The following is a 21,753-nucleotide window of genomic DNA, read 5'->3' as shown; positions in this document are numbered from 1 at the left end:
GCTACAATAGTAACATAGTAACATAGTAACATAGTTAGTAAGGCCGAAAAAAGACATTTGTCCATCCAGTTCAGCCTATATTCCATCATAATAAATACCCAGATCTACGTCCTTCTACAGAACCTAATAATTGTATGATACAATATTGTTCTGCTCCAGGAAGACATCCAGGCCTCTCTTGAACCCCTCGACTGAGTTCGCCATCACCACCTCCTCAGGCAAGCAATTCCAGATTCTCACTGCCCTAACAGTAAAGAATCCTCTTCTATGTTGGTGGAAAAACCTTCTCTCCTCCACACGCAAAGAATGCCCCCTTGTGCCCGTCACCTTCCTTGGTATAAACAGATCCTCAGCGAGATATTTGTATTGTCCCCTTATATACTTATACATGGTTATTAGATCGCCCCTCAGTCGTCTTTTTTCTAGACTAAATAATCCTAATTTCGCTAATCTATCTGGGTATTGTAGTTCTCCCATCCCCTTTATTAATTTTGTTGCCCTCCTTTGTACTCTCTCTAGTTCCATTATATCCTTCCTGAGCACCGGTGCCCAAAACTGGACACAGTACTCCATGTGCGGTCTAACTAGGGATTTGTACAGAGGCAGTATAATGCTCTCATCATGTGTATCCAGACCTCTTTTAATGCACCCCATGATCCTGTTTGCCTTGGCAGCTGCTGCCTGGCACTGGCTGCTCCAGGTAAGTTTATCATTAACTAGGATCCCCAAGTCCTTCTCCCTGTCAGATTTACCCAGTGGTTTCCCGTTCAGTGTGTAATGGTGATATTGATTCCCTCTTCCCATGTGTATAACCTTACATTTATCATTGTTAAACCTCATCTGCCACCTTTCAGCCCAAGTTTCCAACTTATCCAGATCCATCTGTAGCAGAATACTATCTTCTCTTGTATTAACTGCTTTACATAGTTTTGTATCATCTGCAAATATCGATATTTTACTGTGTAAACCTTCTACCAGATCATTAATGAATATGTTGAAGAGAACAGGTCCCAATACTGACCCCTGCGGTACCCCACTGGTCACAGCGACCCAGTTAGAGACTATACCATTTATAACCACCCTCTGCTTTCTATCACTAAGCCAGTTACTAACCCATTTACACACATTTTCCCCCAGACCAAGCATTCTCATTTTGTGTACCAACCTCTTGTGCGGCACGGTATCAAACGCTTTGGAAAAATCGAGATATACCACGTCCAATGACTCACCTTGGTCCAGTCTATAGCTTACCTCTTCATAAAAACTGATTAGATTGGTTTGACAGGAGCGATTTCTCATAAACCCATGCTGATATGGAGTTAAACAGTTATTCTCATTGAGATAATCCAGAATAACATCCCTCAGAAACCCTTCAAATATTTTACCAACAATAGAGGTTAGACTTACTGGCCTATAATTTCCAGGTTCACTTTTAGAGCCCTTTTTGAATATTGGCACCACATTTGCTATGCGCCAGTCCTGCGGAACAGACCCTGTCGCTATAGAGTCACTAAAAATAAGAAATAATGGTTTATCTATTACATTACTTAGTTCTCTTAGTACTCGTGGGTGTATGCCATCCGGACCCGGAGATTTATCTATTTTAATCTTATTTAGCCGGTTTCGCACCTCTTCTTGGGTTAGATTGGTGACCCTTAATATAGGGTTTTCATTGTTTCTTGGGATTTCACCTAGCATTTCATTTTCCACCGTGAATACCGTGGAGAAGAAGGTGTTTAATATGTTAGCTTTTTCCTCGTCATCTACAACCATTCTTTCCTCACTATTTTTTAAGGGGCCTACATTTTCAGTTTTTATTCTTTTACTATTGATATAGTTGAAGAACAGTTTGGGATTAGTTTTACTCTCCTTAGCAATGTGCTTCTCTGTTTCCTTTTTGGCAGCTTTAATTAGTTTTTTAGATAAAGTATTTTTCTCCCTATAGTTTTTTAGAGCTTCAATGGTGCCATCCTGCTTTAGTAGTGCAAATGCTTTCTTTTTACTGTTAATTGCCTGTCTTACTTCTTTGTTTAGCCACATTGGGTTTTTCCTATTTCTAGTCCTTTTATTCCCACAAGGTATAAACCGCTTACACTGCCTATTTAGGATGTTCTTAAACATTTCCCATTTATTATCTGTATTCTCATTTCTGAGGATATTGTCCCAGTCTACCAGATTAAGGGCATCTCTAAGCTGTTCAAACTTTGCCTTCCTAAAGTTCAATGTTTTTGTGACTCCCTGACAAGTCCCCCTAGTGAAAGACAGGTGAAACTGCACAATATTGTGGTCGCTATTTCCTAAATGCCCAACCACCTGCAGATTTGTTATTCTGTCAGGTCTATTAGATAGTATTAGGTCTAAAAGTGCTGCTCCTCTGGTTGGATTCTGCACCAATTGTGAAAGATAATTTTTCTTGGTTATTAGCAGAAACCTGTTGCCTTTATGGGTTTCACAGGTTTCTGTTTCCCAGTTAATATCCGGGTAGTTAAAGTCCCCCATAACCAGGACCTCATTATGGGTTGCAGCTTCATCTATCTGCTTTAGAAGTAGACTTTCCATGCTTTCTGTTATATTTGGGGGTTTGTAACAGACCCCAATGAGAATTTTGTTACCATTTTTCCCTCCATGAATTTCAACCCATATGGACTCGACATCCTCATTCCCTTCGCTAATATCCTCCCTTAAAGTGGATTTTAGACAAGACTTTACATAGAGACAAACCCCTCCTCCTCTCCGATTTTTACGATCCTTTCTAAACAGACTGTAACCCTGTAAGTTAACTGCCCAGTCATAGCTTTCATCTAACCATGTCTCGGTTATTCCCACTATGTCAAAGTTACCTGTAGATATTTCTGCTTCTAGTTCTTCCATCTTGTTTGTCAGGCTTCTGGCGTTTGCGAGCATGCAGTTTAGAGGATTTTGTTTTGTTCCAATCTCCTCACTGTGGATTGTTTTAGAAATGTTCTTACCTCCCTTCTGAGTATGTTTTCCTGGGTCGTCTTTGTTCGAGTCTAATGTTTTTCTTCCCGTCCCCTCTTCTTCTAGTTTAACGCCCTCCTGATGAGTGTAGCGAGTCTTCTGGCGAATGTGTGTTTCCCAGGTTTGTTGAGGTGTAGTCCGTCTCTGGCGAGGAGTCCATCATACCAGTAATTCACACCGTGGTCCAGGAATCCAAATCCTTGTTGTCTGCACCATCGTCTTAGCCAGTTGTTTGCATCAAGGATCCTGTTCCATCTCCTGGTGCCATGCCCGTCTACTGGAAGGATAGAAGAAAAAACTACCTGTGCATCCAGTTCCTTTACTTTCTTCCCCAACTCTTCAAAGTCCTTGCAGATTGTCGGTAGGTCCTTCCTTGCCGTGTCATTGGTGCCAACATGTATCAGAAGAAATGGGTGGACGTCCTTGGAGCTGAAGAGCTTTGGTATCCTATCGGTCACATCCTTGATCATCGCACCTGGAAGGCAGCATACTTCTCTTGCAGTTATGTCCGGTCTGCAGATGGCTGCTTCGGTGCCTCTCAGTAGTGAGTCTCCCACCACCACCACTCTTCGTTGCTTCTTGGCTGTACTTTTTGCTGTCACTTGTTGCTGTGTGCCCTTTTCTTTTTTGCTTGCTGGTATTGCTTCATTCTTAGGTGTGCCATCTTCATCCTCTACAAAGATTTGATATCGGTTCTTCAGTTGTGTGGTTGGTGATTTCTCCATGGTCTTCTTGCTTCTTTTGGTCACATGCTTCCACTCATCTGCTTTTGGAGGTTCTCTGACACTTTTTGCACCTTCTGTGACCAGTAGAGATGCTTCTGTTCTGTCTAGAAAGTCTTCATTCTCTTTGATGAGTTTCAAAGTTGCTATTCTTTCTTCCAGACCCCGCACCTTTTCTTCTAAAAGGGCCACTAGTCTACACTTCTGACAGGTGAAATTGGATTCTTCTTCTGGTCGATCTGTGAACATGTAGCACATGCTGCAGCTCACCATGTAGGTTGTCACATCTGCCATGTTGCTCCTAGATCCTGCTGACTTGCTGTGTGTTTTCCTTCTTGTGTAATCTACTCAGCCAAGCTCTCTTGCAATAATGTCCTACAGGCAAAAATTCTGGTTTGGTGATGCTTTCGAAGCAGCTGGTCCCGGCTGTACCCAACGATCTTCTAGCTTAGGGAGACTTCGCTTCTCCCAGAAGGCACCTGGAATATGCAAATTAGCCTCCTGAAGCTTGAATCCCTGGTTTGGTGATGCTTTCGAAGCAGCTGGTCCCGGCTGTACCCAACGATCTTCTAGCTTAGGGAGACTTCGCTTCTCCCAGAAGGCACCTGGAATATGCAAATTAGCCTCCTGAAGCTTGAATCCCTGGTTTGGTGATGCTTTCGAAGCAGCTGGTCCCGGCTGTACCCAACGATCTTCTAGCTTAGGGAGACTTCGCTTCTCCCAGAAGGCACCTGGAATATGCAAATTAGCCTCCTGAAGCTTGAATCCCTGGTTTCAATATTAAGAGTGGCAAAATCTACAGTTTGGTACATGCTGAGAAAGAAAGAAAGCACTGGTGAACTCATCAATGCAAAAAGACCTGGGCGCCCACGGAAGGCAACGGTGGTGGATGATCGCAGAATAATCTCCATGGTGAAGAGAAACCCCTTCACAACAGCCAACCAAGTGAACAACTCACTCCAGGAGGTCGGCGTATCAATATCCAAATCTACCATAAAGAGAAGACTGCATGAAAGTAAATACAGAGGGTTCACTGCACGGTGCAAGCCACTCATAAGCATCAAGAATAAAAAGGCTAGACTGGACTTTGCTAAAAAGCATCTAAAAAAGCCAACACAGTTCTGGAAGAACATTCTTTGGACAGATGACACCAAGATCAACCTCTACCAGAATGATGGAAAGAGAAAAGTATGGCAAAGGCGTGGTACAGCTCATGATTCAAAGCGTACCACATCATCTGTAAAACACAGCGGAGGCAATGTGATGGCTTGGGCATGCATGGCTGCCAGTGGCACTGGGTCACTAGTGTTTATTGATGATGTGACACAGGACAGAAGCAGCCGAATGAATTCTGAGGTATTCAGAGCCATGTTGTGTGCTCAGATCCAGCCAAATGCAGCCAAACTGATTGGTCGCCGTTTCATACTACAGATGGACAATGACCCAAAACATAAAGCCAAAGCAACCCAGGAGTTTATTAACCCCTTTCTGCCATTAGACGTACTATTGCGTCCATGTGGGGTGGGCTTTACTTCCCAAGGACGCAATAGTACGTCATATGCGATCGGCAGCGCTCACGGGGGGAGCGCCGCCGATCGCGGCCGGGTGTCAGCTGTTTATCGCAGCTGACATCCGGCACTATGTGCCAGGAGCGGTCACGGACCGCCCCCGGCACATTAACCCCCGGCACACCGCGATCAAAGATGATCGCGATGTGCCGGCGGTGCAGGGAAGCACCGCGCAGGGAGGGGGCTCCCTGCGGGCTTCCCTGAGCCCCCCGCAGCAACGCAATGTGATCGCGTTGCTGCGAGGGTCTCACCTCCCTCCTTGCTCCCTCCAGCCCCGGATCCAAGATGGCCGCGGATCCGGGTCCTGCAGGGAGGGAGGTGGCTTCACAGAGCCTGCTCAGAGCAGGCACTGTGAAGCCTGCAGCGCTGCATGTCAGATCAGTGATCTGACAGAGTGCTGTGCAAACTGTCAGATCACTGATCTGTGATGTCCCCCCCTGGGACAAAGTAAAAAAGTAAAAAAAAAAATTTCAAATGTGTAAAAAAAAATAAAAAAAAATATTCCAAAATAATGAAAAAAAAAAATATATATTATTCCCATAAATACATTTCTTTATCTAAATAAAAAAAAAACAATAAAAGTACACATATTTAGTATCACCGCGTCCGTAACGGCCCGACCTATAAAACTGGCCCACTAGTTAACCCCTTCAGTAAACACCGTAAGATAAAAAAAAAAAAAACGAGGCAAAAAACAACGCTTTATTATCATACCGCCGAACAAAAAGTGGAATAACACGCGATCAAAAAGACAGATATAACTAACCATGGTACCGCTGAAAGCGTCATATTGTCCCGCAAAAAAACTAGCCGCCATACAGCATCATCAGCAAAAAAATAAAAAAGTTATAGTCCTGAGAATAAAGCGATGCAAAAATAATTATTTTTTCTATAAAATAGTTTTTATCGTATAAAAGCGCCAAAACATAAAAAAATGATATAAATGAGGTGTCGCTGTAATCGTACTGACCCGAAGAATAAAACTGCTTCATCAATTTTACCAAACGCGGAACGGTATAAACGCCTCCCCCAAAAGAACTTCATGAATAGCTGGTTTTTGGTCATTCTGCCTCACAAAAATCGGAATAAAAAGCGATCAAAAAATGTCACGTGCCCGAAAATGTTACCAATAAAAACATCAACTCGTCCCGCAAAAAACAAGACCTCACATGACTCTGTGGACCAAAATATAGAAAAACTATAGCTCTCAAAATGTGGTAACGCAAAAAATATTTTTTGCAATAAAAAGCGTCTTTCAGTGTGTGACGGCTGCCAATCATAAAAATCCGCTAAAAAACCCGCTATAAAAGTAAATCAAACCCCCCTTCATCACCCCCTTAGTTAGGGAAAAATTTAAAAAATGTATTTATTTCCATTTTCCCATTAGGGTTAGGGCTAGGGTTAGGGCTAGGGTTAGGGCTAGGGTTAGGGCTAGGGTTAGGGCTAGGGTTAGGGTTAGGGTTAGGGCTAGGGTTAGGGCTAGGGTTAGGGCTAGGGTTAGGGTTAGGGCTAGGGCTAGGGTTAGGGTTAGGGCTAGGGTTAGGGTTAGGGCTAGGGTTAGGGCTAGGGCTAGGGCTAGGGTTAGGGTTAGGGATAGGGTTAGGGTTAGGGTTAGGGCTAGGGTTAGGATTAGGGTTAGGGCTAGGGTTAGGGCTAGGGCTACAGTTTGGGTTGGGGCTAAAGTTACAGTTAGGGTTTAGATTACATTTACGGTTGGGAATAGGGTTGGGATTAGGGTTAGGGGTGTGTCAGGGTTAGAGGTGTGGTTAGGGTTACTGTTGGGATTAGGGTTAGGGATGTGTTTGGATTAGGGTTTCAGTTATAATTGGGGGGTTTCCACTGTTTAGGCACATCAGGGGCTCTCCAAACGCGACATGGCGTCCGATCTCAATTCCAGCCAATTCTGCGTTGAAAAAGTAAAACAGTGCTTCTTCCCTTCCGAGCTCTCCCGTGTGCCCAAACAGGGGTTTACCCCAACATATGGGGTATCAGCGTACTCAGGACAAATAGGACAACAACTTCTGGGGTCCAATTTCTCCTGCTACCCTTGGGAAAATACAAAACTCGGGGCTAAAACATATTTTTTGTGGGAAAAAAAAAGATTTTTTATTTTCACGGCTCTGCGTTATAAACTGTAGTGAAACACTTGGGGATTCAAAGTTCTCACAACACATCTAGATTAGTTCCCTGGGGGGTCTAGTTTCCAATATGGGGTCACTTGTGGGGGGTTTCTACTGTTTAGGTACATTAGGGGTTCTGCAAACGCAATGTGACGTCTGCAGACCATTCCATCTAAGTCTGCATTCCAAATGGCGCTCCTTCCCTTCCGAGCTCTGCCATGCGCTCAAACGGTGGTTTCCCCCAACATACGGGGTATCAGCGTACTCAGGACAAATTGGACAACAACTTTTGGGGTCGAATTTCTCCTCTTACCCTCGGGAACATACAAAACTGGGGGCTAAAAAATAATTTTGGGGGGAAAGATTTTTTTTTTTAATTTTCACGGCTCTGCGTTACAAACTGTAGTGAAACACTTGGGGGTTCAAAGCTATCACAACACATCTAGATGAGTTCCTTAGGGGGTCTAGTTTCCAAAATGGTGTCACTTGTGGGAGGTTTCTACTGTTTAGGTACATTAGGGGCTCTGCAAATGCAATGTGACACCTGCAGACCATTCCATCTAAGTCCTCATTCCAAATGGAGCTCCTTCCCTTCCGAGCCCTCCCATGCGCCCAAACAGTGGTTCCCCCCCACATATGGGGTATCAGCGCACTCAGGACAAATTGGACAACAAATTGTGGGGTCGAATTTCTCCTGTTACCCTCGGGAAAATACAAAACTGGGGGCTAAAAAATAATTTTTGTGGGAAAAAAATGTTGTTTTATTTTTACGGCTCTGCATTATAAACTTCTGTGAAGCACTTGGTGGGTCAAAGTGCTCACCACACCTCTAGATAAGTTCCTTAGGGGGTCTACTTTCCAAAATGGTGTCACTTGTGGGGGGTTTCAATGTTTAGGCACATCAGTGGCTCTTCAAACGCAACATGACGTCCCATCTCAATTCCTGTCAATTTTGCATTGAAAAGTCAAACGGCGCTCCTTCCCTTCCGAGCTCTCCCATCCGCCCAAACAGTGGTTTACCCCCACATATGGGCTATCAGCGTACTCAGGACAAATTGCACAACAACTATTGGGGTACAATTTCTTCTCTTACCCTTGGGAAAATAAAAAATTGGGGGCGAAAAGATAATTTTTGTGAAAAAATATGATTTTTTATTTTTACGGTTCTACATTATAAACTTCTGTGAAGCACTTGTTGGGTCAAAGTGCTCACCACACCTCTAGATAAGCTCCTTAGGGGGTCTACTTTCCAAAATGGTGTCACTTGTGGGGGGTTTCAATGTTTAGCCACATCAGGGGCTCTCCAAACGAAACATGGCGTCCCATCTCAATTCCAGTCAATTTTGCATTGAAAAGTCAAATGGCACTCCTTCGCTTCCGAGCTCTGCCATGCGCCCAAACAGTGGTTTACCCCCACATGTGGGGTATTGGCATACTCAGGACAAATTGTACAACAATGTTTGGGGTCCATTTTCTCCTGTTACCCTTGGTAAAATAAAACAAATTGGAGCTGAATTAAATTTTTTGTGAAAAAAAGTTAAATGTTCATTTTTATTTAAACATTGAAAAAATTCCTGTGAAGCACCAGAAGGGTTAATAAACTTCTTGAATATGGTTTTGAGCACCTTGAGGGGTGTAGTTTTTAGAATGGTGTCACACTTGGGTATTTTCTATCATATAGACCCCTCAAAATGACTTCAAATGAGATGTGGTCCCTAAAATAAAATGGTGTTGTAGAAATGAGAAATTGCTGGTCAACTTTTAACCCTTATAACTCCCTAACAAAAAAAAATTTTGGTTCCAAAATTGTGCTGATGTAAAGTAGACATGTGGGAAATGTTACTTATTAAGTATTTCGTGTGACATATCTCTGTGATTTAATTGCATAAAAATTCAAAGTTGGAAAATTGCGAAATTTTCATAATTTTCGCCAAATTTCCGTTTTTTTCACAAATAAACGCAGGTACTATCAAAGAATTTTTACCATTGTCATGAAGTACAATATGTCATGAGAAAACAATGTCAGAATCACCAGGATCCATTGAAGCGTTCCAGAGTTATAACCTCATAAAGGGACAGTGGTCAGAATTGTAAAAATTGGCCCGGTCATTAACGTGCAAACCACCCTTGGGGGTAAAGGGGTTAAAGCAAAGAAGTGGAATATTTTTGAATGGCCAAGTCAGTCACCTGATCGCAACCCAATTGAGCATGCATTTCACTTGTTAAAGACTAAACTTCAGACAGAAAGGCCCACAAACAAACAGCAACTGAAAACCACCGTAGTGAAGGCCTGGCAGAGCATCAAAAAGGAGGAAACACACCGTCTGGTGATGTCCATGAGTTCAAGACTTCAGGCAGTCATTGCCAGCAAAGGGTATTCAACCAAGTACTAAAAATGAATATTTTATTTAAAATTATTGAATCTGTCAAATTACTTTTGGTCCCTTTTAAAACCGAGTGGCACATGTTAAGGATCTGAAACTCCTAATTCCTTTCATCTAATTTTAATGTGGATACCCTCAAATGAAAGCTGAAAGTCTGAACTTCAACTGCATCTGAATTTTTTTGTTTAAAATTCATTGTGGTAATGTCTGTAACCAAAATTAGAAAAATGTTGTCAATGTCCAAATATATATGGACCTAACTGTATGTAATTTTTTTATGTTTTGGCGCTTTTACACAATAAAAACTATTTTATATAAAAAATAATTGATTTTGCATCGATTTATTCTGAGGACTATAACTTTTTTATTTTTCTGCTGATGATGCTGTATGGCGGCTTTTTTTTTGCGGGACAAGATGACGTTTTCAGCGGTACCATGGTTATTTATATCCGTCGTTTTGATCGCGTGTTATTGCACTTTTTGTTCGCCTGTATGATAATAAAGCAATGTTTTTTGCCTTGTTTTTTTTTTTTTGTGTTGTTCACTGAAGGGGTTAACTAGTGGGATAGTTTTATAGAGCGGGTCGTTACGGACGCGGCAATACCAAATATGTGTACATTTATTGTTTTTTTTTTTAAATTTACATAAATAAATGGATTTATTGGGAAATGTTTTTTTTTTTTTTATTTGGGGATTTTTTTTTTTTTTAACTTTCTACCATTGTCCCAGGGTGGGACATCTCTGTATTAGATCAGATCGTTGATCTGACACTGTGCATAGCACACTGTCAGATCAACGATCTGACAGGCAGTTTAGCTGGCTCTCCAGTGCCTGCTCTCAGCAGGCGCCGGCTAGCCAGGTCATTTCATGACCCGGAAGGAGTCCGGCGTCCATCTTGGATCCGTGGACTCCTTCCGGGTCACCGGAGCAACGCGATCTCATTGCGTTGCTCCGGTGGGAGAGCGCAGGGAGCCCCCGTCCCTGCGCGATCCCCCTCTATGCCGCTGTCACTACTGACAGCGGCATCAGAGGGGTTAAATGCCCGCGATCGGCGATAGCGCCGATCGTGGGCATTGCTGCGGGGTGTCAGCTGTCATATACAGCTGACACCCGCACCCGATCACCGCGGCGCTCAGCGCGAGACCGCGGTGATCGGTGCGCCGTACTAGTACTGCTGCTGGCACAAATGCAGTGCCGGCAGCGCAGTACTAGTACGGCGCGTGGCGCGAAGGGGTTAAATAGGTATTTGAGCCACCAAAGCTTCTGCTGCAGATCCAGATAAGGTTCATAAATAATTCCAGGAATATCCCATAGCCAGAATCGTGAAGTGCAGGAATCCACACAGTGTCTATTAGTTATCAGGCAATTCTTAATGCAAGACTGTCCTTAATTAGGCTGTGATTTCTATCTAGCTATCCCTAGCTAACTACACAGTCGGTGACCGGTCACACTTCTCAGTTTACTCACAAGAATAGCTTTCTTGAAGTCACACAGTCCCAAAACATGAATGCCTCAAGATCTGGATTGCCCACTCTCCATCACCGCGCTGCTTCTTCTCAAACGCCCAGAAACTCTCTCTGAGGTAACTGTCCTGTTTCCAGAATCTTCTTGTCTTTAACTCATGGGTGACCTCCGGTGGCTGAACAAAATTACTGCAACATCATTGTAATTATCCTGTCTATTACTCAAGGGTGACCTCCAGTGGCTGTAGACAGTTACTGTATCAACACTGTTTATGATAGAAAAGAGACATCACCACTTTACACCTGGATGCCTGCTTACGGTACTCGTAAAAAGACAGTGCGTGCCCTCCTAACGTGTCCCCAGCCTATTGCGGAGAGGCACTTGCACCTGTTGGAAAGTGCCTGAGCAACATTCTCTTTCAGTGTGTTTGTGCAATTGCTCAGTTGCCAGGTCCTTTCCTATTTCTGACACCCTGGGGGCTTAATACACAGGCCATAACTCTGCACACTGCATCTGTACCTGTATCCGATCCTTCCTGTTATTGCCACTCTGGGGACTGAATACTCAAACTTTAACCCTGAATCTGTATATGATCTTTCCTGTTTCCATCACCCTTGGGGCTGAATACCCAGGCTTGAACTCTGAACCTGTACCTGAGTCTGTCCTTGTCTGAATTAGATACAAGCAAGTTCAGGAATTGGTCCTAAGTCTGGATCTTTTCCTAAACTCCCTGTATCTGAATCTGTGCCTATGTCTAATACCTGCAGTGACTGAACCTGTTCATATCCCTAAAACCTGCAGTGACTGAACATGTTCCTAACCCTAATATCTGCAGTAACTGACAGTTGTGTCCGCCAGCATCTTCATATCTTGTTGAGGACTCAGCTGCCATGTCACTGAGGTCAGTACTGGTGTAGCACCTGGTGACACCTTGCCGGGTTCTCCTCAGATTGAAGCACCATCATTTGCCGTCCATCTGGGGTCAGTCTTGGGGTGGCACTTAGTCACAACCTTCCTGGCTCTCCTTGGTCCACAGCACAGTGGGACCACAATCCATGCTTGAGCTAACAATCCAAGCACGAGCATAACAACCTCTAAGCCAAAGTGCACACACCATTTTTTTGCAGAAGGGTCCTCCCCATAGCACTCCTAAAAAAAAAGAGCTAAATAAACACTAAAAAGAATGAACATATTCATTGCAATGTAAAAACAACTTGCTCTGTATATGGTCAGTATTTTCAGATTCTTTTAACGGTTTCAGGCTTGGAAAGTTGCAAATCAATTCAAAGAAGTGACCATCCTTCAGGGGGCTTCTAATAAGCTGTATGCCGGTATGATGCACAATATATACGTTTGTGAACGGCACCTCAAACAAGCCTTATCCATGTCCATCAATAATATAAGCCCACCCCACATGGATAGTAGGCATATGTTTGTCCATCAGTATTTTGCACCCATGATGCCTCCGCCTTTTATCATGGATCATGGGGATCTGCTGCACCTTGAAATATATTGGTATTGTCAGCAGGTGTCAGTAAGTATGGCTGCTTTTTCTGTGATGATTTTTGGATTTGATGAAGTCACTAGGTTTGTGATTTGTTTCAGACAAATTTCTGAGAAAAATAGGTTAATTGATTTTGACATTATAGTCAATAGCACTGTGACTTGATAGAATGACAAAGCAGGTAAATTGATCTGTTACTAAAAGTCCTCCTAAATTTAAGCTAAATAGCAAAGCCACTAGAGACTCAAGGTCTACAAAAATTCAATTTTTAACAGCTGAAAAAAAGGCAGCAACACTTACCTGCCCAGATCTTAGAACAAATGCACTGCAGGGTGCAGCCAGCCCATAAAGCAAGATGTTAGCAACACAGGTGCAAAATACCAGATCAACAGCCACTCTCCACATACCCACTCCTGGAGGGGGTGACTGCCCAGTATACAAGTGCACAATAAAGGCCCACATAGGGCGTTGTTCACACAATGGTACTGCATAGTGTCTGGTTCACAGCCTATTAGTCACGCCCCTACTTTTCGATTAGGCGGGCTGGCCAGTACACTCTCAATGCATCCCAGTGCGAACACCCCTCATGCGAGACTGAACGTGTTTGGGCTTGGCTGCACCCCGAAAAATATAGTGCAAAAAATATTAAAAAATAGTGAGGTATTGGTTGGGCCAGCCCGCCTAATCGAAAAGTAGGGGCTGTGAACCAGACACTATGCAGTACCATTGTGTGAACAACGCCCTATGTGGGCCTTTATTGTGCAATTGTATACTGGGCAGTCACCCCCTCCAGGAGTGGGTATGTGGAGAGTGGCTGATGATCTGGTATTTTGCACCTGTGTTGCTAACATCTTGCTTTATGAGCTGGCTGCACCCTGCAGTGCATTTGTTCTAAGATCTGGGCAGGTAAGTGTTGCTGCCTTTTTTTCAGCTCCTAAATTTAAGCACAAAGCTCGATTTACCATTCAGTTGCTTTATAGAATTACAGTTTTGTAGCAGTGGAGGAAAACTCAATGTAAGGCCGGAGACACACTACAGCGAGATACGGCCGAGTCTCGCAGGTTAAAAACAAGCTCTGGCACCGGCACTCCGGAGCGGAGCGTGCGGCTCCATGTATTGCTATGCGGCCGCACGCTCCGCTCTGGAGTGCCGGTGCCAGAGCTTGTTTTTAACCTGCGAGACTCAGCCGTATCTCGCTGTGTGTGATCCCGGCCTTAGCAAGATCCCAGGTACTTTCAGCTGCATCACATCTAATGTGGCATACTTAATAATATGTACCAAGTGTCCAGCTGGGGGTCTGTATGTGGGGGAGACAGGGCAAAAACTTAGAACAAGGATGAATTCTCATCGCCACACAATAAAAGAAAAAAGAATATACAGCTCTGGAAAAATTAAGAGACCACCACATCAAAACCCTGTCCGGGCAGCCCAATCTCCAGACCTGAACTCCATTGAAAACCTCAGGAATGTAATCAAGAGGATGATGTATAGCCAAAAGCCATCAAACAAAGAAGAACTGCTTAAATTGTTGCGCCAGAAGCAGTGTGAAAGACTGGTGGAAAGCATGCCAATATGCATGAAAGATGTGATTAAAAATCATGGTTATTCCACAAAATATTGATTTCTCAACTCTTCCTGAGTTAAAACATTAGTATTGTTGTATTGTTGAGGTTTGATAGCACTGGGGGGTTTTCTATTTTGACCATTTTTCCCTGTTAGAAAAAAATACAAAATTTCTTGCTTGGAACTTAAGAAACATGTTGTCAGAAGTTTATAGAATAAAAGAACCATTTACATTTTACTGAAAATTATACCTATAAAGAGAAAAATCAGACAAACTGAACATTTTGCAGTGGTCCCTTAATTTTTGCCAGGGCTGTATCTAGCGTATTTTTCAGACTATAAGACACACCTAGGTTTTAGAGGAGGAAATTAGAAAAAAAAATTGAAGCAAAAAATGTGGTCAATTCTGTGCTTAATATCTCCTATCCTGGTATATATGGTCCCCTCATCCCCATCCTGGTATACGTGCCCCCCTCATCCCTATCCTGGTATACATGAGCCCCTCATCCCTACCCTGGTAAGCATGGTCCCCTCATCCCTATCCTGGCATGCATGGTCCCCTCATCCCCATTCTGATATGCATTGCCCCATCATCCCTATCCTGGTAGGCATTATCCCCTTCATCCTTATCCTGGTATGATTGGCCCCATCCTGATATGCATGGCCCCCTTATCCCTATCCTGGCAGGCATGGCACCCTGATTACCATCCTGGTATGCATGGCCTCCTCATTCCTATCCGTGTATGCATGGCCTCCTCATCCCTATCCTGGTATGCATGGCCTTCTTATCCCTATCCTGGTATGCATGGCTCCCTCATCACTAGCCTGGTAGGCATGGTCCCCCTCATACTTATCCTGGTATGATTGGCCTCATCTACATCCTGGTATGAATAGCTCCTTCATCCCTAACCTGGTATGCATGGCCCCATCATCCCCATCCTGGTATGCATAGCTCCTTCATCCCTAACCTGGTATACATGGCCCCATCATCCCTATCCTGGTATGCATGGCACCCTGACCCTATCCTGATACACATGACCCCCTCATCCCCATCCTGGTATGCTTGGCCTCCTCATTCCTATTCTGGTATGCATGGCTCCCTCATCCCTAGCCTGGTAGGCATGGCCCCCTCATCCCTATCCTGGTATGCATGGATTCCTTATCCCTATCCAGGAGTGCAGGGCCCCCATCTTTTTCCTGATATGCATGGCCCCAACCTTTTCCTGGCATGATTTGCTCTCATCGCCATCCTGGTATGCATGGCCCACATCAGAAAAACATTAAAAAAAAAACATAAACCATTACACTTAACCTTCCTGCAGTCCCTCGCAGCATCTTGTTCTGATGCCAGCAGCTGCTTTATGCTTGTAAGCAGCGCATGGCAGGGACGTTTTGCACTGCTTACAAGCAGAGGACAACGGCTGGAATACTCACTGCTCTCCATACCGGGACTATGTGCTGCCACTAAAGGGAAATGAATATTCACTATATTCCACACTTAAGGGAGTGGAGACCAGTGAATATTCCTTGCCTTAAATAGCGAGCACACGCGAACACCCGACAGCTGCAAGAAGCCAGTGGCTGCGGTTAACACTGTGATCGCTTTTAAAGATAAATTAATATTCACTGCTTTCCACGCCCGTGGGTGTGGAATGGAGTGAATATTCATTTCGCGTTAGCAGCGGGCACAAGAGTTTGCCGCAGCCGCCGGCTCCTGCCTCCTGTGACCTGCTGCTCCATCGCTGCCACTCCCTCACCTCATTGCCACAGCCAGAGAAGATACATCTGGACTTTAAAACGCACCCCCCATTTTCCTCCACATTTTTTGAGGAAAAATTTTATCTTATAGTTTAAAAAATACGGTACCTGTGGCCAAAGATTTTTGTATCCCTGATTACAGCATCATGGACATGAAATTACTAGTGTTAAAAGGTATCTTCAAATCTCATAGAGACGGAAGAGTCTGGGAGTACAAACTTATGGCAACCTTTGACACACTCAGTGAAGGAATGAATGTCTTTTTTATCAACTATGGAATGTGCTCCTCAGACCTTTTGTGGGCATCACAATTATGGACCAGACCTCAATCATAGGACAAGAAAACACTCTATCTATGAACTATTCCAATATTTACTGCCACACCTGTTTCTTCCCCTCAAATACTGATAGTTGTGCTTACTGTCTTATCTATAGCATTATTCCTGTGCCCTGTTGTGCATAAATATGTGACTCTTCAGATTTTGTACCATTCTATGCCTTATGAAGAGACCTGACTAGTCTCGAAAGCTTGCAATTTGTTACCATTTTTTCAGTTAGCCATTAAAAAGTATCAACCACTGAGGACTCTCAGGAATCTTAATATTTTTCTATCTACTGGCTAACACGATAGAAAGATATATATCTTTCCTATATCAAAATCCTACAAATTAAAGTTAAAAAACCTCCATCCCTGTCATACTGAGGGAATTCCCCAGTTCTGTTAATTATATGTAATTGGAATATTTTTTATAATTTATGTTGCCATTTTTTTCTCTTGTGATAGGTCCTCTTTAGACTAATTATCTGCAATACTACAGAGATGTCTAGAGTGTGGATTGAGCCAGTAGTTGCAGGGGCTCAGATTGCGAGCTCCTTCTATGACACGGCACTGCTTATGGTGGTAAGGAATCATTACAACACATCCATCAACAGCCAAGATGTTCCATCCAACTCTAGTAGAGATGACATGTTACAGAAAGCCATCTCGAACTTCTACATAATTTATAACGTCATCATGGGATTAACGCCTCTTCTGTCTGCCTATCTCATATCAAAAATTGGAGACAGGACGAGCAGGAAAGTCACTATATGTGTGCCACTGCTCGGATATCTCCTATCAAGAATGTTTTTATTGTTTGTCATCATCTGGGAATGGCCAGTGGAAGTGATTTTTGGATCTGCAGCACTGAATGGATTAACAGGCTGGTTCACAACCTATTGGCCTGGTGTTATGGCTTGGGCTTCTTCATGTTCTTCTGAAAGAAGACGATCTCTTAAACTTATTATTATTGAAATGGTTTATGGATTAGCTGGATTTGTAGGCAGCTTGGTATCAGGACATTTATTTGTGTTATTACATATAACGAGCCATCAAGGAACTATTCTTATGTTCTGTAGCATTGGTGGCTACACATTTTGTGTCCTATACTGCATTTTTGTTTTGAGGACACCAGAAGAAGATGATAATTCCGAGACAACCAGACTATTAAAAGACTCTAGAAATACTACTATACAAGAGGACAATACCGAAAATTCTGTTCTTACAGCACCATCAAAGCTCATTCTTATTACATTGTTTGTCAGTGCTATACTTTTTAATGTTGCTTTTACGGCAACTGATGATGTAATCAATGTGTTTGTACTAAAGAAGCCTCTAAATTGGGGTCCTGTAGATGTTGGCTATGGCAATGCCGCTGCGTACATGACCTACATCACCAGCTTTCTAGGAGTTTTTATTTTTTCTCGATTTACAGGCGATTTGGGATTAATTACTATTGGAATCATTTCGTTTGGTTCTGGACTTATAATCATGGCCTTTGTGCGCTCAACATACATGTATTATATTGGTAAGTATATATCATTGAACAAGTAGTGTAACAATTCACATACAGGGGAATTCAGTTACAAACTAGAGTAACAAGAGGACTTGCATAAAATTTTGGGAAATTGTTCATATAAAATTTTAGCCTATGTTCACGCTGCATTTTTGCAGTGTTTTTTTCCAGCTGTCAAAAACTACTCTCTTGGTAAGAAAAATGTTCAAAACACCAGTTTTTTGTTGGTTTCACAGCATTTTTTTTTTTTTTGCTTCGTTTTCTTGGTGTGGATTGTTTATGTGATTTCTCTGCAGTACCCGTTTAATAATGTTCGTTTTATTCACCAAAACTGCTACAAAAAAGCTTAGTTGCATTTTCGCACGTTCTCATTACTTTCTATGCGTGAAAAAATGCTGAAAGAATTGACATGCTGCTGATTTCTAAAACACTGTAAATTTACAATTGAGTGAAGGAAAAAAATAAGTATAAAATTTCTGAAATCTCATCTTTTGCTGGTACTGTAGAAAGCAGCTTTTCATTTGCATAACACGCTGCAAGAAAATGAAGCAAAAATGCAAAGAGTGAACATAGCCCTATCTGCACGTTTGCATCTTTTTCTAGATAGCAAGATATGACTTACTATTTGTGCATAATCCTTGACTTTATATCCCAAATTATTTACGGACAAGTGTTTGCTGTACTTTCCTATAACTGAATATTTAAGAGTAATTTGAATGTCATTTTTGCTCAGCAGAAAATTATGAAATAATATGCTGCACTATTCTTCTGAAATATTTTTGCACTGACATTTTTTAATATACTTCTCAGCTCGAATAGTGATGATATTTTCATTAATCCCTACACCAACCATCAGATCAATGATATCGAAGCAAATTCAAGGCTCCTCATATGGTAAGATGTTACAGTGCTATACATGAATAAAAATCATGGTTAACCCCTTAGTGACAGAGCCAATTTGGTACTTAATGACCGAGCTAATTTTTACAATTCTGACCACTGTCACTTTATGAGGTTATAACTCTGGAACGCTTTTTTTTTGTTTTTTCGTGACATATTGTATTTCATGTTAGTGGTAACATTTCTTTGATATTACTTGCGATTATTTATGAAAAAAACGGAAATATGGCGAAAATTTTTACAATTTTGCAATTTTCAAACTTTGTATTTTTATGCCCTTAAATCAGAGAGATATGTCACAAAAAATAGTTAATAAATAACATTTCCCACTTGTCTACTTTACATCTGCACAATTTTGGAAACAAAATTTTTTTTTTGTTAGGGAGTTATAAGGGTTAAAAGTTGACCAGCAATTTCTCATTTTTACAACACCATTTTTTTTAGGGACCACATCACATTTGAAGTAATTTTGAGGGGTCTATATGATAGAAAATAACCAAGTGTGACACCATTCTAAAAACGGTACCCCTCAAGGTGCTCAAAACCACATTCAAGAAGTTTATTAACCCTTTACGTGCTTCACAGGAACTGAAACAATGTGGAAGGAAAAAATGAACATTTAACTTTTTTTTGCAAACATTTTAATTCAGAACCATTTTTTTTTATTTTCATATGTGTAAAAACAGAAATGTAACCATAAGTTTTGTTATGCAATTTCTCCTGAACATGATACCCCATACGTGGGGGTAAACCACTGTTTGGGCGCACCGCAGAGCTTGGAAGAGAAGGATTGCAGTTTTACTTTTTCAATGTAGAATTAGCTGGAATTGAGATCGGACGCCATGTCGCGCTTGGAGAGCCCCTGATGTGCCTAAACAGTAGAAACCCCCCACAAGTGACCCCAATTTGGAAACTAGACCCCCCATGGAACTTATCTAGATGTGTGGTGAGAACTTTGAATGCCCAAGTGCTTCACAGAAGTTTATAATGCAGAGACGTGAAAATAAAAAAAAAAATTTTTCCCACAAAAAAGATTTTTTAGCCCCCAAGTTTTTATTTTCACAAGGGTAACAAGAGAAATTGGACCCCAAAAGTTGTTGTCCAATTTGTCCACAAAAGTTGTGCAATTTCTCCTGAGTACGTCAATACCCCATATGTGGGGGTAAACAACTGTTTGGGCGCACCGCAGAGCTTGGAAGAGAAGGAGTGCCGTTTTACTTTTTCAATGTAGAATTGGCTGGAATTGAGATCGGACGCCATGTCGCGTTTGGAGAGCCCCTGATGTGCCTGAATAGTAGAAACCCCCCACAAGTGACCCCATTTTGGAAACTAGACCCCCCATGGAACTTATCTAGATGTGTGGTGAGAACTTTGAATGCCCAAATGCTTCACAGAAGTTTATCATGCAGAGTCGTGAAAATAAAAAATATTTTTTTTTCCACAAAAAAAGATATTGTAGCCCCCAAGTTTTTATTTTCACAAGGGTAACAGAAGAAATTGGACGTGAAAAAAGCAAAACTAAATCAGTCTATTTGGAAAAATCCGACAGAATCCCACCAATGTAATAGGAACACAGCTATAGTAGGAATTAAAACATAACCTTTATTAGGTACGAAGTAAAATACTCAAAAACAACAAATAATGTCACCCCAAAACAAACGAAAATATAATGGTATTAAATGATGTAACCTGTCAGGTAAGAAATCACTTATGGGTGATACCAATATAGACTAATAGTGAGGACAGTCATAATAAATTGTAAAATATACTGCCCCACATTCTCAAGATACCTCTAGTGAATGACAAAAGCACGTAAATGCAAAAAATGTTCAGCCAGGTAACCTTGTGTGTATAGGTATTGGCAGGTATCAGAAAAATAAATGCGCGGGAGGGGGGTAAGACAAATACGGTAGAAATCATATACAGTACCAATATTTAAAACAGGAATGATCTCACCAATTGCCGTGACTCAGGTCAGTGTAGCCCATGGTTCGCTGAGAAGGAAAAATCCATGAAGCAGCGATGTAAGGAGACAATACCCTGTCGATCCCTAAGAGGGCTAACCAAAAGCCTATATCCCCAAACTCCCGCCCTTACAAGGGCAGTCCACAGCTACCCCTGAGCAAAAATCATGCCCTGCACTCTCCCTGTAAGAATGTCCCGACGCGTTTCTTCGCAGGCCGTATCATCAGGGGACTTGCCTGCCTGGGAGCTAAAGTGCACGAGTGCTATGATAGAGGACAAAGGAACCTGCCACCCTCCATGTTACTCTGAGGAGAGTGGGAGGAGTAAATACGTCCACTTAAATAATCTGGTGAGAGACATGATTAACCAATCACGTGCTTAGCATAAGACATGTGATCCTAATAAACATGAGCAAGAACTTAATGCAAAGAAATGTAGCCAAACATGTAATCAGACGAGACCCGAATGCGGTAAAGATCACAGAGTGCTCTAATAAATAATACCTGTAAGGTACTGATCCAGCAGCTAAACGCCAAGGGTCCGATGAAAAAACACGAGGGAGAGGCTTCCGTTGATAACGGAAGTCCCCGTTGCCTGGATACAAGGACGCTAGCCGGCGCTAGTGCGTGCCGGGACCTAGAAGTGTACCGATAAACCGGAAGAGATAATCACTGGGTCACCGGGTTACCTAGGTGCTGTCCTGCGCTACAAAGACACGGGGTAAAGACTTCCGGTGGCCGCCGAGGTATCCGTTGCTGAGATACAGAGACGCAAGTAAGCGCAGGAAGTGACGAAATCTAAAGACTTACCGAAAAACCGGAAGTCATCGTCACTAGGATACCAAGACGCAATATCGCACAGAGGCCTGCCAAAGACAGACCGAAGATAAAATCGATCACAACACCGCCGTACTACTCGATTTACATTAATACCCTCGATCCCCAAACAGGCCTATTAGAAATAACCTGAAATAGCTGATTATAAAGACCAC

The 21,753-nt window shown here is 42.5% G+C and overlaps 1 protein-coding gene across 2 annotated transcripts in view; it reads left to right on the top strand.

Annotated features, from left to right (window-relative positions):
• LOC138677191 (solute carrier family 46 member 2-like) overlaps positions 1–21,753 on the top strand; it is a 43,066-nt gene that overhangs the window by 8,774 nt on the left and 12,539 nt on the right. For both annotated transcript variants that reach the window (XM_069767126.1, XM_069767136.1), the window contains 2 exons: positions 16,847–17,909; positions 18,708–18,791. In XM_069767126.1, coding sequence (XP_069623227.1) covers positions 16,883–17,909; positions 18,708–18,791 — 1,111 coding nt within the window. In that variant the 5' untranslated portion in view covers positions 16,847–16,882. The remainder of the gene's footprint in view (positions 1–16,846; positions 17,910–18,707; positions 18,792–21,753) is intronic.

This window comes from Ranitomeya imitator, chromosome 1, assembly GCF_032444005.1.
Source record: "Ranitomeya imitator isolate aRanImi1 chromosome 1, aRanImi1.pri, whole genome shotgun sequence".
Lineage (NCBI taxonomy): Eukaryota > Metazoa > Chordata > Amphibia > Anura > Dendrobatidae > Ranitomeya > Ranitomeya imitator.
Note: the sequence above shows the minus strand (reverse complement) of the source record. Positions and strands in the feature narration are given on the sequence as shown.